A 19,243-nucleotide genomic window follows, 5' to 3' on the forward strand; every position below is an offset into this window, starting at 1 on the left:
AAATATGATTTACTTGAATATTTAAACACTGGTTATGAAAATTAAGACTGACCAGGATTTGCACTCTTAAAGAATCTGTAATTTAAGAATAGCTTAAAATCACTTCTTTTCAGTTGCATCTCACAGCTCATCGAATAAGTTTTTTAGAAAAATAACTATGCACTTATTATAAAGTTGGCGAAAACATCCTTCATTTAATATTCTTCATTGATTTCTCTACTGAAAGAAATCAGATGCCTAACTTACCCTCTCTGGAAGTGCTGACTCACTTGTCTGCAGTCTCCTGGTCTCTGTTACACACCAATTTAAACAAAATTGTTCAGATGCATCAGCTAATCACAGCAACTCCCTAATCACATGCTAAGCCACAGAATCTGCCAATGAATGCAATATGCAGTGTGCCTGTAGCTGCGTTGGTCCCAGGATATTAGAGACTAGGTGAGTGAGATAATACCTTTTATTAAACCAACTTCTGTTGGTGAGAGAGACAAGCTTTCAACTTTACACACAATTGAAAAATCAGCTTGTCTCTCTCTTTTATTACCTCACCCACCTTAACAACAAGGAGTCCGGAGGCATCTTAAAGACTAACAGATGTATTTGGACATAAGCTTTCGTGGGTAAAAAAACCCCACTTCTTCAGATGCTTGTTGTTTTTGTGGATACAGACAAACATGGCTACCCCCGATACTACTCACTCACTTTGTCTCTCTAATGAATGCAATACACTGTTCCTATTCTATCACATTATACAACAGCCATACAGCCAGTTCTTCATGAATGTGTATTTACTCTGAAAAGAATGTAATGCATTTAGAAAACAAATGAATAATGTCTATAAAGGTTATATACTTGTGTGGATGAGTGGAACATGAAGTTAAAAAAGATAAAGAATGCTTTATTTTCAAAAATACCCAATTTACAACAAAACAAGCATGAATACTCTGAGCTGTTAACTTATACATAGAGATACAGTTTTTCACTTATAAAAATAAGTTAAAAATTAGGTGAAACCATTTAAATTTCAGATTTGTTTTGTTCTTTTTTTACATCAATCTTCATCCCCACTAATATCAGAAACAGTGATTGGCATGGGAACTTAATCATCTCCACTCTAGAATGCAAGATGAAACAGAACCCTAATAAGGTTACCTCAAACACCCACCCTTGACTGGATTGGCAAATTAATTACCCACCCTGCATCTGCTCCATTCCCATTGCCACTGAGAATTAGGTTGGAAAGGATCTGAATAATTCTCCATCACTCAACATGAAAACCACAGCAGGGAGCAAAAGAAAGAATCCAATGTTCAGATACAGCACTTCTGCCCTGTAACAAAGCAAGCTATTACTTGAAATAAAGAAACTGTCTGGGGGGGAAAAACGTCAGTTGCAGTTAAAAGAGGAAGTTATTCACCTTGTGCAGTAATGATGGTTCTTCCCGATGTGTGTCCCTAGGGATGCTCTGCTGTAAGTGTATCTGCGCCCCTGCACATCTAAGAAGGTATTTTAGGTAGCAGTGTCTGTTCAGCCCACACGTTCTCCCTCCCTCGTGGTCTGCCTTGAGGCTATCTAACGCTGCATGGGCGAACCCCACTCAGTTCCTCCTCTGCTGCAGAGCCCCTTATGCAGAACTCTGAAACAGAGGGGAGGAGAGTGAGTTTTGGAGCATCCATAGAGACACACATCTCAAAGAACCATTGTTACTGCACAAGGTGAGTAACTTCCTCTTCTTGAAGTAGCATACCTATGGGTATTTCACTGTAAGTGACTTCACAGTAGTATCCCCCATTGAGGGCTGGGGCTTCGGAGTGGAATCTGTTACTACAGAGAATACTGTGGAGGTGAATATGGTATCAGAGGCCAAACCTCTAGTGTTCACATAATGTTCTGTGAAAGTGTGGGCAGAGGCCCAAATCGCTGCTCTTCAGATTTCCGAGATAGGGACATCTTTAAGGAATGCGAACGAGGTAAAAATTGTCCTAGTGGAGCGAGTATGGATTCCAAACAGAGGCAACAGACTGCACTCTTGATAACAGTGATTAATGCAATCCAAGACTCATTTGGATAGTCTTTGAGCTGATATTACGGAGCCTTTGGATCTTTCCGTGAATGAAAGGCATAGTTTAGGGGACTTCCTGAAGTCTTTAGTCCTGTCCAAGTAGAATGTGAGTGCTTTTCTAACATCTAGCATATAGAATCATAGAATCATAGAATCTCAGGGTTGGAAGGGACCCCAGAAGGTCATCTAGTCCAACCCCCTGCTCAAAGCAGGACCAAGTCCCAGTTAAATCATCCCAGCTAGGGCTTTGTCAAGCCTGACCTTAAAAACCTCTAAGGAAGGAGATTCTACCACCTCCCTAGGTAACGCATTCCAGTGTTTCACCACCCTCTTAGTGAAAAAGTTTTTCCTAATATCCAATCTAAACCTCCCCCATTGCAACTTGAGACCATTACTCCTCGTTCTGTCATCTGCTACCATTGAGAACAGTCTAGAGCCATCCTCTTTGAAACCCCCTTTCAGGTAGTTGAAAGCAGCTATCAAATCCCCCCTCATTCTTCTCTTCTGCAGACTAAACAATCCCAGCTCCCTCAGCCTCTCCTCATAAGTCATGTGCTCTAGACCCCTAATCATTTTCGTTGCCCTTCGTTGTACTCTTTCCAATTTATCCACATCCTTCCTGTAGTGTGGGGCCCAAAACTGGACACAGTACTCCAGATGAGGCCTCACCAGTGTCGAATAGAGGGGAACGATCACGTCCCTCGATCTGCTCGCTATGCCCCTACTTATACAACCCAAAATGCCATTGGCCTTCTTGGCAACAAGGGCACACTGCTGACTCATATCCAGCTTCTCGTCCACTGTCACCCCTAGGTCCTTTTCCGCAGAACTGCTGCCGAGCCATTCGGTCCCTAGTCTGTAGCGGTGCATTGGATTCTTCCATCCTAAGTGCAGGACCCTGCATTTATCCTTATTGAACCTCATTAGATTTCTTTTGGCCCAATCCTCCAATTTGTCTAGGTCCTTCTGTATCCTATCCCTCCCCTCCAGCGTATCTACCACTCCTCCCAGTTTAGTATCATCCGCAAATTTGCTGAGAGTGCAATCCACACCATCCTCCAGATCATTTATGAAGATATTGAACAAAACGGGCCCCAGGACCGACCCCTGGGGCACTCCACTTGACACCGGCTGCCAACTAGACATGGAGCCATTGATCACTACCCGTTGAGCCCGACAATCTAGCCAGCTTTCTACCCACCTTATAGTGCATTCATCCAGCCCATACTTCCTTAACTTGCTGACAAGAATGCTGTGGGAGACCGTGTCAAAAGCTTTGCTAAAGTCAAGAAACAATACATCCACTGCTTTCCCTTCATCCACAGAACCAGTAATCTCATCATAAAAGGCGATTAGATTAGTCAGGCATGACCTTCCCTTGGTGAATCCATGCTGACTGTTCCTGATCACTTTCCTCTCCTCTAAGTGCTTCAGGATTGATTCTTTGAGGACCTGCTCCATGATTTTTCCAGGGACTGAGGTGAGGCTGACCGGCCTGTAGTTCCCAGGATCCTCCTTCTTCCCTTTTTTAAAGATGGGCACTACATTAGCCTTTTTCCAGTCATCCGGGACTTCCCCCGTTCGCCACGAGTTTTCAAAGATAATGGCCAAGGGCTCTGCAATCACAGCCGCCAATTCCTTCAGCACTCTCGGATGCAATTCGTCCGGCCCCATGGACTTGTGCACGTCCAGCTTTTCTAAATAGTCCCTAACCACCTCTATCTCTACAGAGGGCTGGCCATCTCTTCCCCATTTTGTGTTGCCCAGCACAGCAGTCTGGGAGCTGACCTTGTTAGTGAAAACAGAGGCAAAAAAAGCATTGAGTACATTAGCTTTTTCCACATCCTCTGTCACTAGCTTGCCTCCCTCATTCAGTAAGGGGCCCACACTTTCCTTGGCTTTCTTCTTGTTGCCAACATACCTGAAGAAACCCTTCTTGTTACTCTTGACATCTCTTGCTAGCTGCAGCTCCAGGTGCGATTTGGCCCTCCTGATATCTTTCCTACATGCCCGAGCAATATTTTTATACTCTTCCCTGGTCATATGTCCAACCTTCCACTTCTTGTAAGCTTCTTTTTTATGTTTAAGATCCGCTAGGATTTCACCATTAAGCCAAGCTGGTCGCCTGCCATATTTACTATTCTTTCGACTCATCGGGATGGTTTGTCCCTGTAACCTCAACAGGGATTCCTTGAAATACAGCCAGCTCTCCTGGACTCCCTTCCCTTTCATGTTAGTCCCCCAGGGGATCCTGGCCATCTGTTCCCTGAGGGAGTCAAAGTCTGCTTTCCTGAAGTCCAGGGTCCGTATCCTGCTGCTTACCTTTCTTCCCTGCGTCAGAATATGCAGAATCACCTCCCTGTTGTCACAAAGCTGGGAAAGAAAAGAAGTCTGGGGCTTTTATAAATACTGGGTCCTCTCCTTTTCAGACACATGTAGGAAAAAACAGCACTAAAAATAGTGTGTTTGGGGTGCACTAAGAGTGACCATGGGAGGAAAAACCCATGGAGAACAAGATAGGGTCCAGAGGGCCTCACCAACCTGGTGAACACTGGACTTTAACTACTCCTTAACTGAATAAACTCATGGCGATTTATATTGCTTGCATTTTGGGATACTACTCTGTGTTTTAGTCTTTGTCCCTTATGCTATAATATCATCTGTAGTTCACTACTCTGTGTCAGCAGCTCTTGTCAAGCCTGAAATACTCACTGCACCTAATACAGTTGTTATAATCTGTATATAAAAGATGGCATGTAAGGGTATAGTTGGAAAATTAATAAGTCACTGATCATTAATATTCTTGAATGCTGTATGCACAGGGTGTGTACAAAGAATTATGAATACGTGTTAGCATTATGTACTTAAAATGTGTTTGGCAAGCAAAGCATGAGCCCAGTTTGCCCTAGACAGAAGAACTTACACTTGTCTCAGGCAGAGACAATAATGGTCCATTTATATAAAACGTAAACAAGCTATTGAGCTGGGGAGAAGTTAGTATGGCAGCTACGCCCCCAACAGGAGAGAAAAACTTCATCTGCGCTATAATCACAGGGGGTCTGAACTTCAAATGGTAAGTAATTGAATCAACTGATCGCATATAATACTACTGTATTATAAAAGTGTATCAAGTAAGATCTTATGAAAGCTAAAGACACATTGGAGACTAATATCACTGTGAAATGTATGTACTATATTAACACTATAGGAGGAAATATGGATATTTAATTATATTATGCTTTAAAATCTGTGACTAAACACAGGGAGAAATAGGTTTTCTCCCAGACAGGAGTTAAGGGAGCTATCTACCTGTCTCCGATGAAATTAAACCAAGTGCAACCAAAAACACTGGAAACCCCATTTACATATGAATCAGCGGGGGGCCGGGAAGCCCACAGGAAGAGAAGAACAGCATGAGGTCATCCGGACAAAACAGTAAGTTTGGGAAGATATAAGGGGAGAGGAGAAGCCATCTTGCACACAAGAGGCCCAAGCTCTCGCAAGCTGATAACGACGAGTCCTTCTAACAAGGGGGCTGAAGTCTCTGGGAATGGAAGATTGGTAAGGATCTTGAACAAAGATTGTAACTTGTTAAGTTAGGTCTTAGCAATTAGAAAGCATATTTTTACTTTTGTTTGTAACCCTTAACTTTATTCCTTTTACTTGGTATCACTTAACCAATATTCTTTTGTTAATAAACTTGTTTTATTTTTACAATAAACCAACTCAGTGCTCTGCTTGAATAGAAGGATGCATTTACCCCAGGTAAGTTAATAAGCTGTGATGTGCTTTTGTTTCTTTAAAGGAGCAAACAAACATTATTATTTCTCTGAGTGTTCCAGGAGAGGGCTGGATGCTTCAGCGTAGTTTTGGGGAAATTTGGGAGAGGGAGTGTGTTGGGGTCATCTCTGCAAAAAGTAACCAAAGAGTGGTGAGTTCCAGAATGGGGCTGCTGTGTTGTAGGCAGGCTGCTGGGGTCAGAGCACTGGACCAGGGCTGCATAGCACACAAACACTCAGGATTCTGCATGCTTGTGTCTTGATTGGAAGCATCCTGACAAGAAAACCACAGCAGCAGAGCATTTTGAGGCATTGAGGGTTGCAAGGCAGGCAGTGACACAACCCTGCCGTGGTCTGGATTGCAGCCCAGAACATGACAAACATACTTTTAAGAAAAACCTCTCCAACTCTGCTCTCCTTCATTTCATCACGTCTGTGGTTGGCAGGAGATTCCTGATGCTCCTTTGTGATGTCATAGTTCTCAATTCTCCTAGTCAACCCACAATGGACTAGATCTGTCTTCACCTAACTCCCTCCCAGAACACTTTCAGTCAAAACTATGTTTCTATTTTGAATAGTTAGGCCTCCTTTTTTCCTCTTCAAAAACAAAACCAATAGACTCTGGAAGCTAACCCACAGTAACAGATAGTCTATGGGAGAACTAGATCTACGGGTGAATGTGAACTCAGGGGTTCTAAAGGGCTCTCTACCCCCAATCCCTATCCACCTTTATTGCTTTTTCTACTCTTAGTGAAAAGTCTAGGCTGCAGCAATAACAGACAACACCGTGGAAATCCTAGGGGCAAGTAGGTGTAAGCAGTTTGAAGTTGTAAACAGCTCTCTCAGCCTGGCTCCCCACTCATTGCTGCTTGTGGAATGGTCAGAGCTATAAGCACACATTGTCCTATTTCCTTTATTTAGTTGAATTTAGGGCTGTCAAGCAATTAAAAAAAATTAATCTCATGATTAATCGCACTGTTAAACAATAATAGAATACCATTTCTTTAAACATTTTGGGGTGTTTTCGACATTTTCAAATATAATGATTTCAATTACAACACTGAATACAAAGTGTACAATGCTCACTTTATATTATTATTTTTATTTCAAATATTTGCACTGCAAAAACGAAGAGAAATAGAATTTTTCAATTCACCTAATACAAGTCATGGAAGTTGAACTTGCAAATGTAGAATTATGTACAAAAAATAACTGCATTCAAAAATAAAACAATGTAAAACTTGAGAGCATACAAATCCACTCAGTCCTACTTCAGCCAATCACTCAGACAAAACAAGTTTGGTTACAATTTGCAGGAGATAATGCTGCCCACTTCTTGTTTACTATGTCACCTGAAAGTGAGAACAGGCGTTCGCATGGAACTGTGGTAGCCGGCGTTGCAAGATATTTATGTACCAGATGCACTAAAGATTCACATGTCCCTTCATGCTTTAATCACCATTCCAGAGGACATGCGTCCATGCTGATGATGGGTTCTGCACGACAACGATCCAAAGTAGTGCGGATCAACATATATTCATTTTCATCATCATGAGTCAGACGCGACCAGCAGAAGGTTGATTTTCTTTTTTGGTGGTTCGGGTTCTGTAGTATTCGCATCTGAGTGTTGCTCTTCTAAGACTTCTGAAAGCATGTTCCACACCTCGTCCCTCTCAGATTTTGGACGGCACTTCAGATTCTTAAACCTTGGGTTGAGTGCTGTAACTATTTTGGGAACTCTCACACTGTTACCTTCTTTGCATTTTGTCAAATCTGCTGTGAAATTGTCCTTAAAATGAACATGTGCTGGGTCATCATCCAAGACTGCTATAACATGAAATATATGGCAGAATGCAGGTAAAACAGAGCAGGGGATGTACAATTCTCCCCTAAGGAGTTCAGTCACAAATTAAATTAATTCATTATTTTTTAAGAGCATTATCTGCATGGAAGCTTGTCCTCTGGAATGGTGGCCGAAGCATGAAGGGGCATACGAATTTTAGCATATCTGGCACATAAATACCTTGCAACACTGGCTGCACAAGTACCATGCAAACGCCTGTTCTCACTTTCTCACATTATAAATACGAAGCAGACAGCATTATCTCCCATAAATATAAACAAACTTGTTTGTCTTAGTGATTGGCTGAACAAGAAGTAGGACAGAGTGGACTTGTAGTCTCTAAAGTTTTACATTGTGTTTTTGAGTGCAGTTTTGTAACAAAAAAAATTTGTAAGTTTGTAAGTTACACTTTCACAATAAAGAGATTGTACTAGAGTACTTGTATGAGGTGAATTAAAAAATACTATTTACCAGTTTTTACAGTGCAAATATTTGTAATAAAAATAATAATATAAAGTGAGCACTGTATACTTTGTACTCTGTGTTGTAATAGAAATCAATGTATTTGAAAATGTAGAAAAACATCCTAAAATATTTAATACATTTCAATTGGTATTCTATTGTTTAACAGTGTGATTAATTGCAATTAATTTTTATCACAATTTTTTTGAATTAATCGCATTGAGTTAACTGCGATTAATCGACAGCCCTAGTTGAATTGTATCATGACTGACTGAAAGAGGGACCCCATCAACCCCCCCATCCTCATGCTTCGTTATGACATGCACCCTCTCCACTGTGCTCTATAACACAAAGTGGACACTTATACAATAAATAATTAAAATTAGTAGCAATCAAGGTTCCCCAAAGCCATGTAGATACATAGCCACATATGTTGCTGATGGGTACTACGAACTGCCCAGTGTCTGTCATGCAAGGGAGCCTCTTTAACACAATACAAATGCCTCCTTGCCTTGTAGAGGAAGCAAATAACCTCACCTTTCAAGGAAGCAGAAAGACAATGATTTGAAAAAGAAAAATGTCTGGGTCAATTATTGAGTGAAAGTGAGGAAGAGGATATAGGATGAGGAGAGTGTGTTAGAAAGGTGAGAGCGAACGTGAGGTATTGGGTGAATGAGAAGGGAAGAACTACTGAAGGTATAATTGGAATAAAGCTGGTGGTAGAGTAAGGAGGAGGGAATGAGAGCATCTATGCTCACTGATTATAAACTTGAGCTCAGGCAGCCATTTATATACACACACACTCACACCCCCCCCCCCACAAATAATCATGATAATGACAGATTCTAAAGATTTCAATTGAATTGTTTCTTCTGTGTAATTTCTGCGGATTGGGTTCGCCTCAGAATCGTTCTCACACATCAATCAGCTTTCAGCACAACATTAATTGTACTTAAATATGGTAAAGCACCATGCACACCCCTAAAAAAACAAGGAGTACTTGTGGCACCTTAGAGACTAACAAATTTATTTAGGCATAAGTTTTCGTGGGCTAAAACCCATTTCATCAGATGCATGCAGTGGAAAATACAGTAGGAAGATATATATAATATATATATATATATATATATATTATATATATAATATATATATTATAGGAGGAATGTTGTTTCGCAGCGGCAAACACTGGGAGGAGAAGCGGGGACACGGTGCACTCAGGGGAGGAGGCCGAGGGGAGGTAAGCTGGGGCGGGGTGGGGAACTTGGCTGCCGGTGAGCACAGAGCACCCACTGATTATTCCCCGTGGGTGCTCCAGCCCACAGTGTCAACACCTATGGGGGGCGGAAATCTGGCAAATGAATTTAGTTCAAATGAAAATCAGCAACTATTTTCTGCAAGAACTTGGGATGGGACCTCAGGATGACCTTATCCTTATTGAATATTTTATGAAGAACGCCTGCCATAAATTCCTGTATTCCCCAATTCTTTTGACTGATAATTGTTACTTAAATATTATCTTCATGGATAAATATAGCAAAGAGCAAGTTGCCAACAGCTCAAATGGGGATCTCATTAAACCTTCTAGGACAGTAGAGGAAGTAGAGGACAACCTGCAGCCTACATGTGGCCCGTCAGGGTAATCCGCTGGCAGGCTGTCAGTTTGTTTACATTTGCACAGCCGCCCGCAGCTCCCAGTGGCTGCGGTTCACCGTTCCCGGCCAATGAGAGCTGCAGGAAGCGGCGCAGGCTACAGGGATGTGAAAACACATAATAACTGGTACCAGGAAAAAATGCTCTCTCTCAAAAATCTGAAAATAAAAACAAAAACAACAAGCCCACATGCCAACAGGCAAAAACTACACTAATTACAGTAAATATTGGTAATACTAATTGCTTACAATTATGTAAAAAACAGTTCTTGTGAAAACAATGTGGAGTCCGGTGGCACCTTAAAGATGAACAGATTTATTTGGACATAAGCTTTCGTAGGTAAAAAATCCCGCTTTTTCAGATGCATGCAAGTTCTTGTGAGTGCATCATGACACAGACATTGCCAGCTATGAGTGGTAAAGAGGAATCTGAGGGCAGTTGGGCATGCTCTATCATTTATGCCCTCAGTACAGGGCACAAGGACATTCAGGGCGCACACACAGCCCCGATGGACACTGCTGGCCAAAAGATTCCAATCTCAGGAGCATTAAGAATGGAATATGTAGGGACAATCACTAAAAGAAAGAATTGACATTTCTATTAATAGAACATAATCTGCAATTAAACTTGCTAGAATAAAATTGTAAAATAATATCCGTCCTCATGTTCGATGGCATGAACTGATCACCAGCTGGAGTCAGGAAAATAACTCCTCTCCTATAAGAGCACAATTAGATACATTATCAAAGTTTTATAACTTCTTAAATATTGGCCACTATCAGAAACAGAATACTAGATTAAATGGTCCACTGATCTGTTCCATGTTGATAATTCCTAAATTTCCATCTGAAAATTTACAAAAGCTGCTGATTTGGAAAAACCTTAAATTCAATTCCAAGTACTAATTTTAATTGCAGATAATAAAGCAAATATGCAAAAACGTAACTGCCCTTTCCAGTATGCATTTTCTGAACATATATTAAAATAGAATAATCTTGAAAAAAATACAAAACGTGTGCAATAAAAGAGGAAATGCTCAGACTTACCTATAACTGATTCAACTGTATTACTGCCAGGGTAGAACGGGAGAGCTTTGGCACTGATAGCTGAGAGAGCTGTTGGGGATGAATTATCTGATCCAATACTGGAAGCCAGACTAGAAGTTATACTGGAGGTTATACTTGAAGCAAGTGGATTAACCACTGAAAAAACACTGAGATGGTTCTGTTTAAAAATATATAAATAAAATAAGCAAAATGAATTTGTAAACAAAATTATTAAAATAATCTTAAAAACAAAGATTTGGGAGATATTATATAGGTTATTTAAATTTGCACAATAGAAGAATCTATGGAATTAATGAATTTAGGATCATGTTCCTGTATATTTGGCAGCAAATGTGCTTAATACAGCTAGCACATTCCAACAGTCTGGAAATTGCACCCAGAAAATATATGTCACAAAGGCAGTTATACAACAGGCTAGGACAGTTGGAGCCTGAAGAACAATTCCAAAAGAAAAAAAAAATCTATGCAAGAGGAGACTGAGGTCAATTCTGTATTCCCGTATAAAAATGATCAAAGAAATTTGAGGTGTAAAAGACCTAGAAGCATTAGATCATTTAATCCATTCTCTAGACGTAAACATACAGACTCAAACACCTATATCTTACTGAAGCTAGTGTCCAAGTTAGGTAGCGTAGTGTCAAAATACGACTGTACATATGGTGCTTGTACCCCTGTGCTGCTTACCTCTAGCTGAGCCCTGTTGACTCAAGGAAAGAGGGTAGGTCTTTGATTCAAATTAGTTTTTTCCCTACAAATTTATTAAATGTCACCAGTTAACATTCTGAATAGGAAAATTAAGTTTCAAAAAGTTTGGAGTGAGTCTGTGCAGAACCCAACTTTTTTTTTGTCTTTTAATTTAAAAAATTAACAAAATAATAATATCAAGTTTCAATAACAGTGTATGGAACAATAACTTATTGCATTGGTGCCTATGACTCAGGAGTACTGAATTTGCATTAATACATTAGTTCTCTGCTGAAGTGCTAAACTGATTTGTACCAATATCTTTGGTGGTTTCCAGTCAGATTTCAGAAACGGATATTCTATGGAAATGAGGCTGGTTGTAAAACTGATAAACAATTTCTATGTGGCAATGGACAAAGGCCAAATATGCATATTGATACTTGAAGATATTTTTGTAGTTTTCTGATCCTGTCCATGAAGGGATACTGTTGATTTGTCTCAAGATCTTGTACAAGTGGATAGTGTATTACACTGACTTCATCAATTTATTTTGCGTGCATCTCAAAGGGTTATGGTGGGAGTTGCATCTCCTTCTTGAAAGTTCGATCTAAGTCTGCATTTCTAGTGCACTACTCAATGTGATAGATAGCTCTCAGCTGTGAAGTCTCTTAAATTCTCAGTTCAGTCACCTCTTTCATTCAACCTACAATAGAATGCTTGGAGAGACAAGGTGGGTGAGGTAATATCTTTTCTTGGACCAACTTCTGTTCGTGAAATACTAAAGAGTATGCTGTGTCATCAATATGCCAATATTCCTAGATCTACAACTTTGCTTCCCAAGTATCCCAGTGTTTGAGTGAAACAGGAATCTATGAAAAGTAGCCAGGTAATGAATGAGACAGGGGACTGCAGGAAGAGAAAGGATGGTCTAGTGGTTACTGCAGTTGAATTCACCCTGAAGCATGGATAGAATCCAATTCCTTTGCCACAGAATTCCTATGTGATGCTGGGAAAGTCATTTAAATTTAACACTTATTTCACAGGGGGCCACCAATTGGGTATTCCTCATTTTCTAGGTGCCTACTTTTGTAAATCAGATCTTAGGTCTTATCACTCACAGCTGCAACTGAAGTCAATGGGAGTGATATTTTGAACCGATAAAGTGCTATAAAATATTAAGTTCTCTGAAAAATCAGGGCATAGGCATCTCAAATTGGGCACCCAAAAATTGCGTACACTTCTGAAATTAATGTCTCTGTGCCTCATTTCCCCATCTGTAAAATGGAAATAATAATACCACCTTACCTCACAGGGATGTTGTGAAGATAAATTCATGAAAGTTAGTGAAGCGTGAAGATGATACAGTCAGCAGTGCCACAGAAAAGTCCATGACAAAATTAATAATTCCATATTCAGAGCATAGTTTGAATGGTGTGAAGTAAATACAGCATGGAGCCACATGGTGAAGATTGAGGATAAAACAAAATATTGAGTATTTTATCATGATGTGAGCACCATTCATCCTGTGCAATGAATGAGGAAAAAATAGTATGTAATCATGTACTTCAAAACTGTGTCATAACTAAGGATACGGTTTGGTCACGAAGGTCACAGATTCCGTGACTTTAACAGATCTCTGTGACTTCTTCGGCTTTGGCTTCAGCCCCCACCGTGACCATACCCTGATTTTGTATATTTCTACCATGACTGCTCCGTGAAGTTTGCCTAATTTTACCGTGACAAAATCATATCCATAATCATAACACAAAAGGGGGCAGAATTAAGAATACACAGGCCACCTTAATTATAGCATTTCCTACATTCTGTTTGATTTGCAACATTAACATTCTTTTAACGTAGTTTTTTGTATGTAACTATAGATAGAATGAGGTAGAACTACATTTATTACCTGATCCTGCAAACACGTACACTTCGATTTACATGGGACAACTTATGTGTGACATTATCAGGACATGTCACATGCATAAAGTTATCCCATGTGTAATTGTTTGCTGGATCAGGGCCTTCGTTTGCAACTTAAAAGCAGCCCAATAGTTGAGACAACTCTTCTCAGCACACTGTTAGCTATGTTTGCCAAGTACACATGTGAAGTGCAGTCTTCCTTCCCTAAGAACACTGGTTAAAAGTACTAAAAGAACCTAACTCCCAATATTACACATGTGCAAAATAAAATTTTCAGTGATGCATATCTCTGCCCAATGAAACCCAACATTTCTAAAGAGAGCTATTTCTCTGCCATATTTACACTTCCTAGCCCTAACTGTTTTGGTGCTAGCATGGTTAAAAGAAGTGTAATCACTTATTTTTAAGTGTGAAAATGTTTTCTCACTTGTGGATCTAAATATGATATAGTTGTTTCAGCTCCATCTTTTAAAAATCATCTTTAGGGAGAGATGAGACATAGAAGTTTTCAGCCAGAAAGAGGAAGTTTCAGAAATGAAAATAGGGTTTATAATAAGAATAATCAAGCAACCTTTACTATAACAGTCACTAGCACTTCAATCATTATTCTTATTGATCGAGTTAAACCTTGTTGTTATGGGTCCGGCATCGCCACTGCATTACAATCAGGATAAATGTAAAGAAGCCATTGTAATCAGGTGGCTGAAACAGTAGCAGTAGCACCCAAAACACAGGCACATGGCAAAATTGAGTATAAGCTGAATCTGAGTAAAAAGAAAAGGAGTACTTGTGGCACCTTAGAGACTAACAAATTTATTTGAGCATAAGCTTTCGTGAGCTACAGCTCACTTCATGCATCCGATGAAGTGAGCCGTAGCTCACGAAAGCTTATGCTCAAATAAATTTGTTAGTCTCTAAGGTGCCACAAGTACTCCTTTTCTTTTTTGCGAATACAGACTAACACGGCTGCTACTTTGAAATCAGAACTTTTAGTGTGCTGCAGCAGTGTTCACACAGGACTTTACTGTGTGCCCAACTGGTGCACTGTAGATTCATACTCTGGCTTGCTGTGCGGTAATGTCCCATGACAACAAGCCCTTAGTATTATGGTTTACTGTGAAAACTACACTGCACATTCTCCAAAAGAATTAATCTACAGAACAGCGCACTAGATGGACTTTCACTATGAAGTTTCCTATCATTTCTAAATGTAGAGATTTCATAGAATCCAGAATTGTAAGAGCTCCTGTACCATCTAGTTCAATGGTTCTCAACCTGGGGTCAGCAGACCTCTGGGGGTCTGCAGACTATGTCTAAGATTTTCAAAGGGGTCTGGGCCACCATTTGAAATTTTTTAGGGGTCTACAAATGAAAAAAGGTTGAGAACAACTGATCTAGTTCATCTCTGTACTTGGGCAGATGTGCTTCCTCTTGGACATTTTCTACTGTTTTATCCAACCTAATTTTAAATGCCTCAAGTGATGGGGCTTCAATCCCTTGCGAACCTGCACAGGGACGGCTACAATCTACCCCTACATATTACTTTCCTCTTTAACCACTTGCTCACAGTTTTTCTGCTTTCTGTACTCCTCATGCCTTTAAAAATCAATGGAAAAAGAATGATATCTTCATACTGGAGCTACACATCAGACTGTAGTAAAATGGCAATAAAATAAACACAGAACAGAAATGAAAAGAGCAGCCTGACTAGAATTCTTAGCGCATCTGCCCAGTAACTCTCAATGGAGAGAGGTGATACAGAAGTTCATGGGCACCTTTCTGTAACTATGGTTCTTTGAGATATGCTGCACATGTCCATTCCACTGTAGGTATGTGCAAGCCCTGAGCACAGCTGTTGAAAATTTTTCCCTCAGTGGTACATGTCAGGGCAGCTCGGGTGCCCTCTGTTGCTGCATGCTCATAGTGACAGTATAAAGCGTAAAGCAGCCCCTCATCCCCTCAGTTCCTTCTTTCCGGCCAATTCCGATGTAGAGGGGTATTAGAATGACACAAGCCTAGTTCTGTTTGATCTTTAGTAGAACCTTGTGCACAAGTGGGATAGGAAGGAAAGAGTAGTACATGTGACCTATCCATTGGTAGGAAGGCATCCATGAGCAATTCCAGGCTGGGACCTCGCAGGGAGGAGAATTAGTGAGACTTCCTGTTGTACCAGGTTGCAAACAGGTCTACCTGGGGAGACCCCACTGCTGGAAAACATCCCTCACGATTTCCAGGCAAAGGGATCACTTGGAGTGAAAGAAGAAAGACCTTCTGAGGCTATCTGCCAGCTCATTCTGTACCCCCTGCAGGTGAGAAGCCTCGAGGTGGACTGAGTGGGCTATGCAGAAGTCCCACAGCTGAATTGCCTCTTAGAGGGTGGGAAGAGCAAGCCCCTCTCTGCCTGTTGAGATAGAATATGTCTGCAGTGCTGTCCATAAGAACCAAAGTGCTCTTGCTTGTAATGGGAAGCAGGAACACCTGACAGGCCAGGTCAACTGCCCTGAGCTCTCTGACATTGCTGTGTAGTAAGAGCTCTTCTGGAGACCAAAGACCTTGAATTCTGAGGGTCCCGGGTGAGCTCCCCAGCCTAGTGCTGATGCGTCTGAGCCAGGGATATTGATGGTTGGGACCACGAAAAGGGGACACTCGTGCAAATAGTAAGTGAATCTAGCCACCAGTTGAGGGAGGTGGGGACCAGGTAAGATACTGTAAGAACCGAGACCAGACGGTGGCAGTTGGTGAGTACACCAAGGCCAGATGTGCCTGGAGGGGTCTGATATGCAGTCTTGTGTGCTGCACTATGTACATACATGAAGCCATGTGACCCAAAAGTCTCCGACCATTTCAGGCTGCTGTAATCAGGTCGGGAGGTCCTTTAGGTGTACTATCAGGGACATGATTGTTTGAAACTGACCTTCTTGGAGGAAGGCTCTGACCTAGAGTGACCAGCTAGCAACTGCGAAAAAATGGGATGTGGGTGAGGAATAATAGGAGCCTATATAAGAAAAAGTCCCAAAAAATGGGACTGTCCCTATAAAAACGGGACATCTGGTTACCCTACTCTGGCCAGTAGAGTCCAGTACCACTCCAATAAATTCTATCCTTTGTCCAGTGAGGGTAGACCTCTGTACATTTATTAGCAGGCCTAGGGCCTTGAATGTTGACTGGATGATGTGGATGCTGGACTCCACCCGAGCTCTGGATTGACCTGTGACTAGCCAGTTGTCCAGAAACAGGTAGACTTGTACCCGCAGTCTCCTCGGGAAGGCAGTCACTACTGCAATGGTTTTGTAAACACCTGCAAAGTTGCCAAGCCGAATGAGAGTACTGCAAATTGGTAGTGAGTGTGGTTCACAATGAACCTGAGAAACCTTTTGTGGCCTTGGAAGATCGATATATGAAAGTAGGTGTATCATAAATTGAGGGTGGCATCCGAGGTCCTGGGATACAGGGAGAAAATAATGGAAGCCTGGGAGACTTGCAGAACTTTAATTTCTTGAGGTAGTTGTTGAGCTGGCGCAGGTCCAGAATAGGTCTGAGCCCACCCTTGGCTTTCAGGTTTAGGAAATAACAGGAGAATAACCCCTTCCCTCTTACATTCTGTGGAACCTCTTCCATGGATCCCATCCAAAAGAAAGATTGAACCTCCTGGGCTAGAAATTGCTCGTCAGAGGGGTCTCTGAAGAGGGACGGGGAGACTGGGTGGGAAGGAGGGATAGAAATTAATTGAAGGAGGGATAGAAATGAACTGAAGGGTATATCCAACTTCCACTGTGTTCAGCACGCAACGTTCTGGGATGATACGGACCACACACTGATGAAGTGGGACAGGTAGTCCACAAATAAAAGGGAAACAGAATCCAGAAAAGTGGGAAATGGTACAACATCCTCGAACATCCCATCAAAAGGTCTGCTTAGAGCCTTCTGGGTGTCTGCGTGAGGCAGACATATGTAGATGGGGATGGTCTATGCCAAAAGCCCCTGCTTCTTTTTCTCTGCGGGTCTTGATGGGCTGGCAGAGCAGAGTACCGGAGAACTGCTGAGGTCTGTAGTGCTTCCTTTAAGTCACCTGTCTGGTGACCAAGGAAGTGCAGTTCCCACTGGTGCTGGAGAACGAGGAACACTGCACTGGGGTCAGCATGGTCTGTTTCCCCTAGACAATACCACTGTGCCCAGTTCCGAACAGTAACTGGGGGCCAAATGCTTCCTCCTGCACATTGACACTGATACTACCAACTCCTGTGTGCTGGTGACACCGGTACCGACAGCAATAACAGGTCCCTGGTGGCGGCGGCAAACGCTGGTACCACACTGTCCCTCAGGCGCCGATAGTCCATTCAGTACTGAACTCAACAGTACCCGCATAAGGGCCAGAATCAATGGTGCTGACTGCTGCGATACCAAGGCAGAGGAGTGGCTTGGGTTGGGTTGGGTTGCACTCCGCTCTGCTCTCCATGCCTGGCCTTCTTTGGTGTCGGGGAATGTCCCCTCACAGCTGGCTGCTTCTTGTGCCTCTTCCTCAGCAAGGGGCATGGCAAATGGTGCCACACTCCTGCACAGTAGGTGGAGCACTCCTCACTGACACTAACGTGCTTGCAGCCAAGTCCGATCAGCTCAGCTTGGAGAAAGGTCTCAGTGCCGCCTCCATAAGCAGAAGCTTTAACCTGGCCTCCCAGTCCCACTTTGTAAAGGGTTTGAAGTCCCTGCAAATCTGGCAGCGGACCCGGATGTGAGCCACACCCAAGCACTTCAGGTAGCTAGACTGCACGTCGCTGAAGGGCACAGTCTTATTGCAGGAGGCACAGGGCTTGAAGCCTGATGACTGAAGCATGGGATACACAAGAAACTCTGCTAACAAAGATATAAAAACTATAGTAACTGACTAGAACTAATTAACTATTTACAACTACTAACCAAAAACAATATAAAAAAACCCGAAGACCACTGAGAAAGCTTGCCATAGAGACAGTTCCAGCAACATTCACAGGTGGTAAGAAAGAACTGAGGGGGCATGGGGTCAGCTGGGCCCTATATACTGTCACTATGATAACGTAGCACCAGAAGGTGCGTGAGACAGCCCGATGGGTACCACTGAGGGAAAAATGTCCAGTAACTCTGCAGGGTGCACGCACACACCTACAGTGGAATGCACATGTGCAATCACTTGAAGGAGAATTAAGAGTTCGAAGACATATGGTTGCCTCCTCGGCCCCTCTACCACACTCTGAAGCTGGGGATCCTTGCAGGTTTCCCCCCAATCACAAACACACATGAAGATAGCGGATTCCTCGCTCTCCTCCTACCCCACCTTGGTACGCACACACACACAATATTACTCCTGAGAGCATTCTGCACCAAAAATTAAAAATTCTGTGCCAAAAAAATAAAATTTTTGCACACAGTATTTTAAAATTCTGCAACTTTTATTTGTCAAATAAATGTGGAGGCACCAGCATGGCATTGGAGAGCACAGGCCACTGGCTGCACAGAGGTGGGAGATAACTCTGCAGCTCTCCCCGGGACATGGACTCAGCAGTGAGGCTGCACCCAGCCCTGACACAGCACAAGGACCAGGCCTACCTCAGTGCCTTGCCTCTCCATGCCAGGTGCACCAGGTGTGGGCAAACAGGCTCAGCCTGGCAGGATCCAAGTATGGAGGGGCTTAGTGTGGGGGGGATCCAGGTATGGGTTGAGAGGGTTCTGTGTGGGGCCATCTGGGTGCAGGCAGCTCAGTGGGGGATCTAGGTGCGGAGGGGATCTGGATGCACAGGGG

General features: G+C 42.3%; 1 protein-coding gene across 9 annotated transcripts in view; it reads right to left on the minus strand.

Moving 5' to 3' along the window:
* Window positions 1-19,243, minus strand: part of UNKL (unk like zinc finger) — a 129,464-nt gene that overhangs the window by 12,981 nt on the left and 97,240 nt on the right. For 8 of the 9 annotated variants that reach the window (XM_043494035.1, XM_043494037.1, XM_043494034.1 and 5 more), the window contains one exon: window positions 10,843-11,020. The exons of the other annotated variant lie outside the window; for it this stretch is intronic. In XM_043494035.1, the coding sequence (XP_043349970.1) occupies window positions 10,843-11,020 (178 nt within the window). The remainder of the gene's footprint in view (window positions 1-10,842; window positions 11,021-19,243) is intronic. 9 annotated transcript variants of the gene reach the window in all.

This window comes from Dermochelys coriacea, chromosome 10 (assembly GCF_009764565.3).
Source record: "Dermochelys coriacea isolate rDerCor1 chromosome 10, rDerCor1.pri.v4, whole genome shotgun sequence".
NCBI classification, from domain to species: domain Eukaryota; kingdom Metazoa; phylum Chordata; order Testudines; family Dermochelyidae; genus Dermochelys; species Dermochelys coriacea.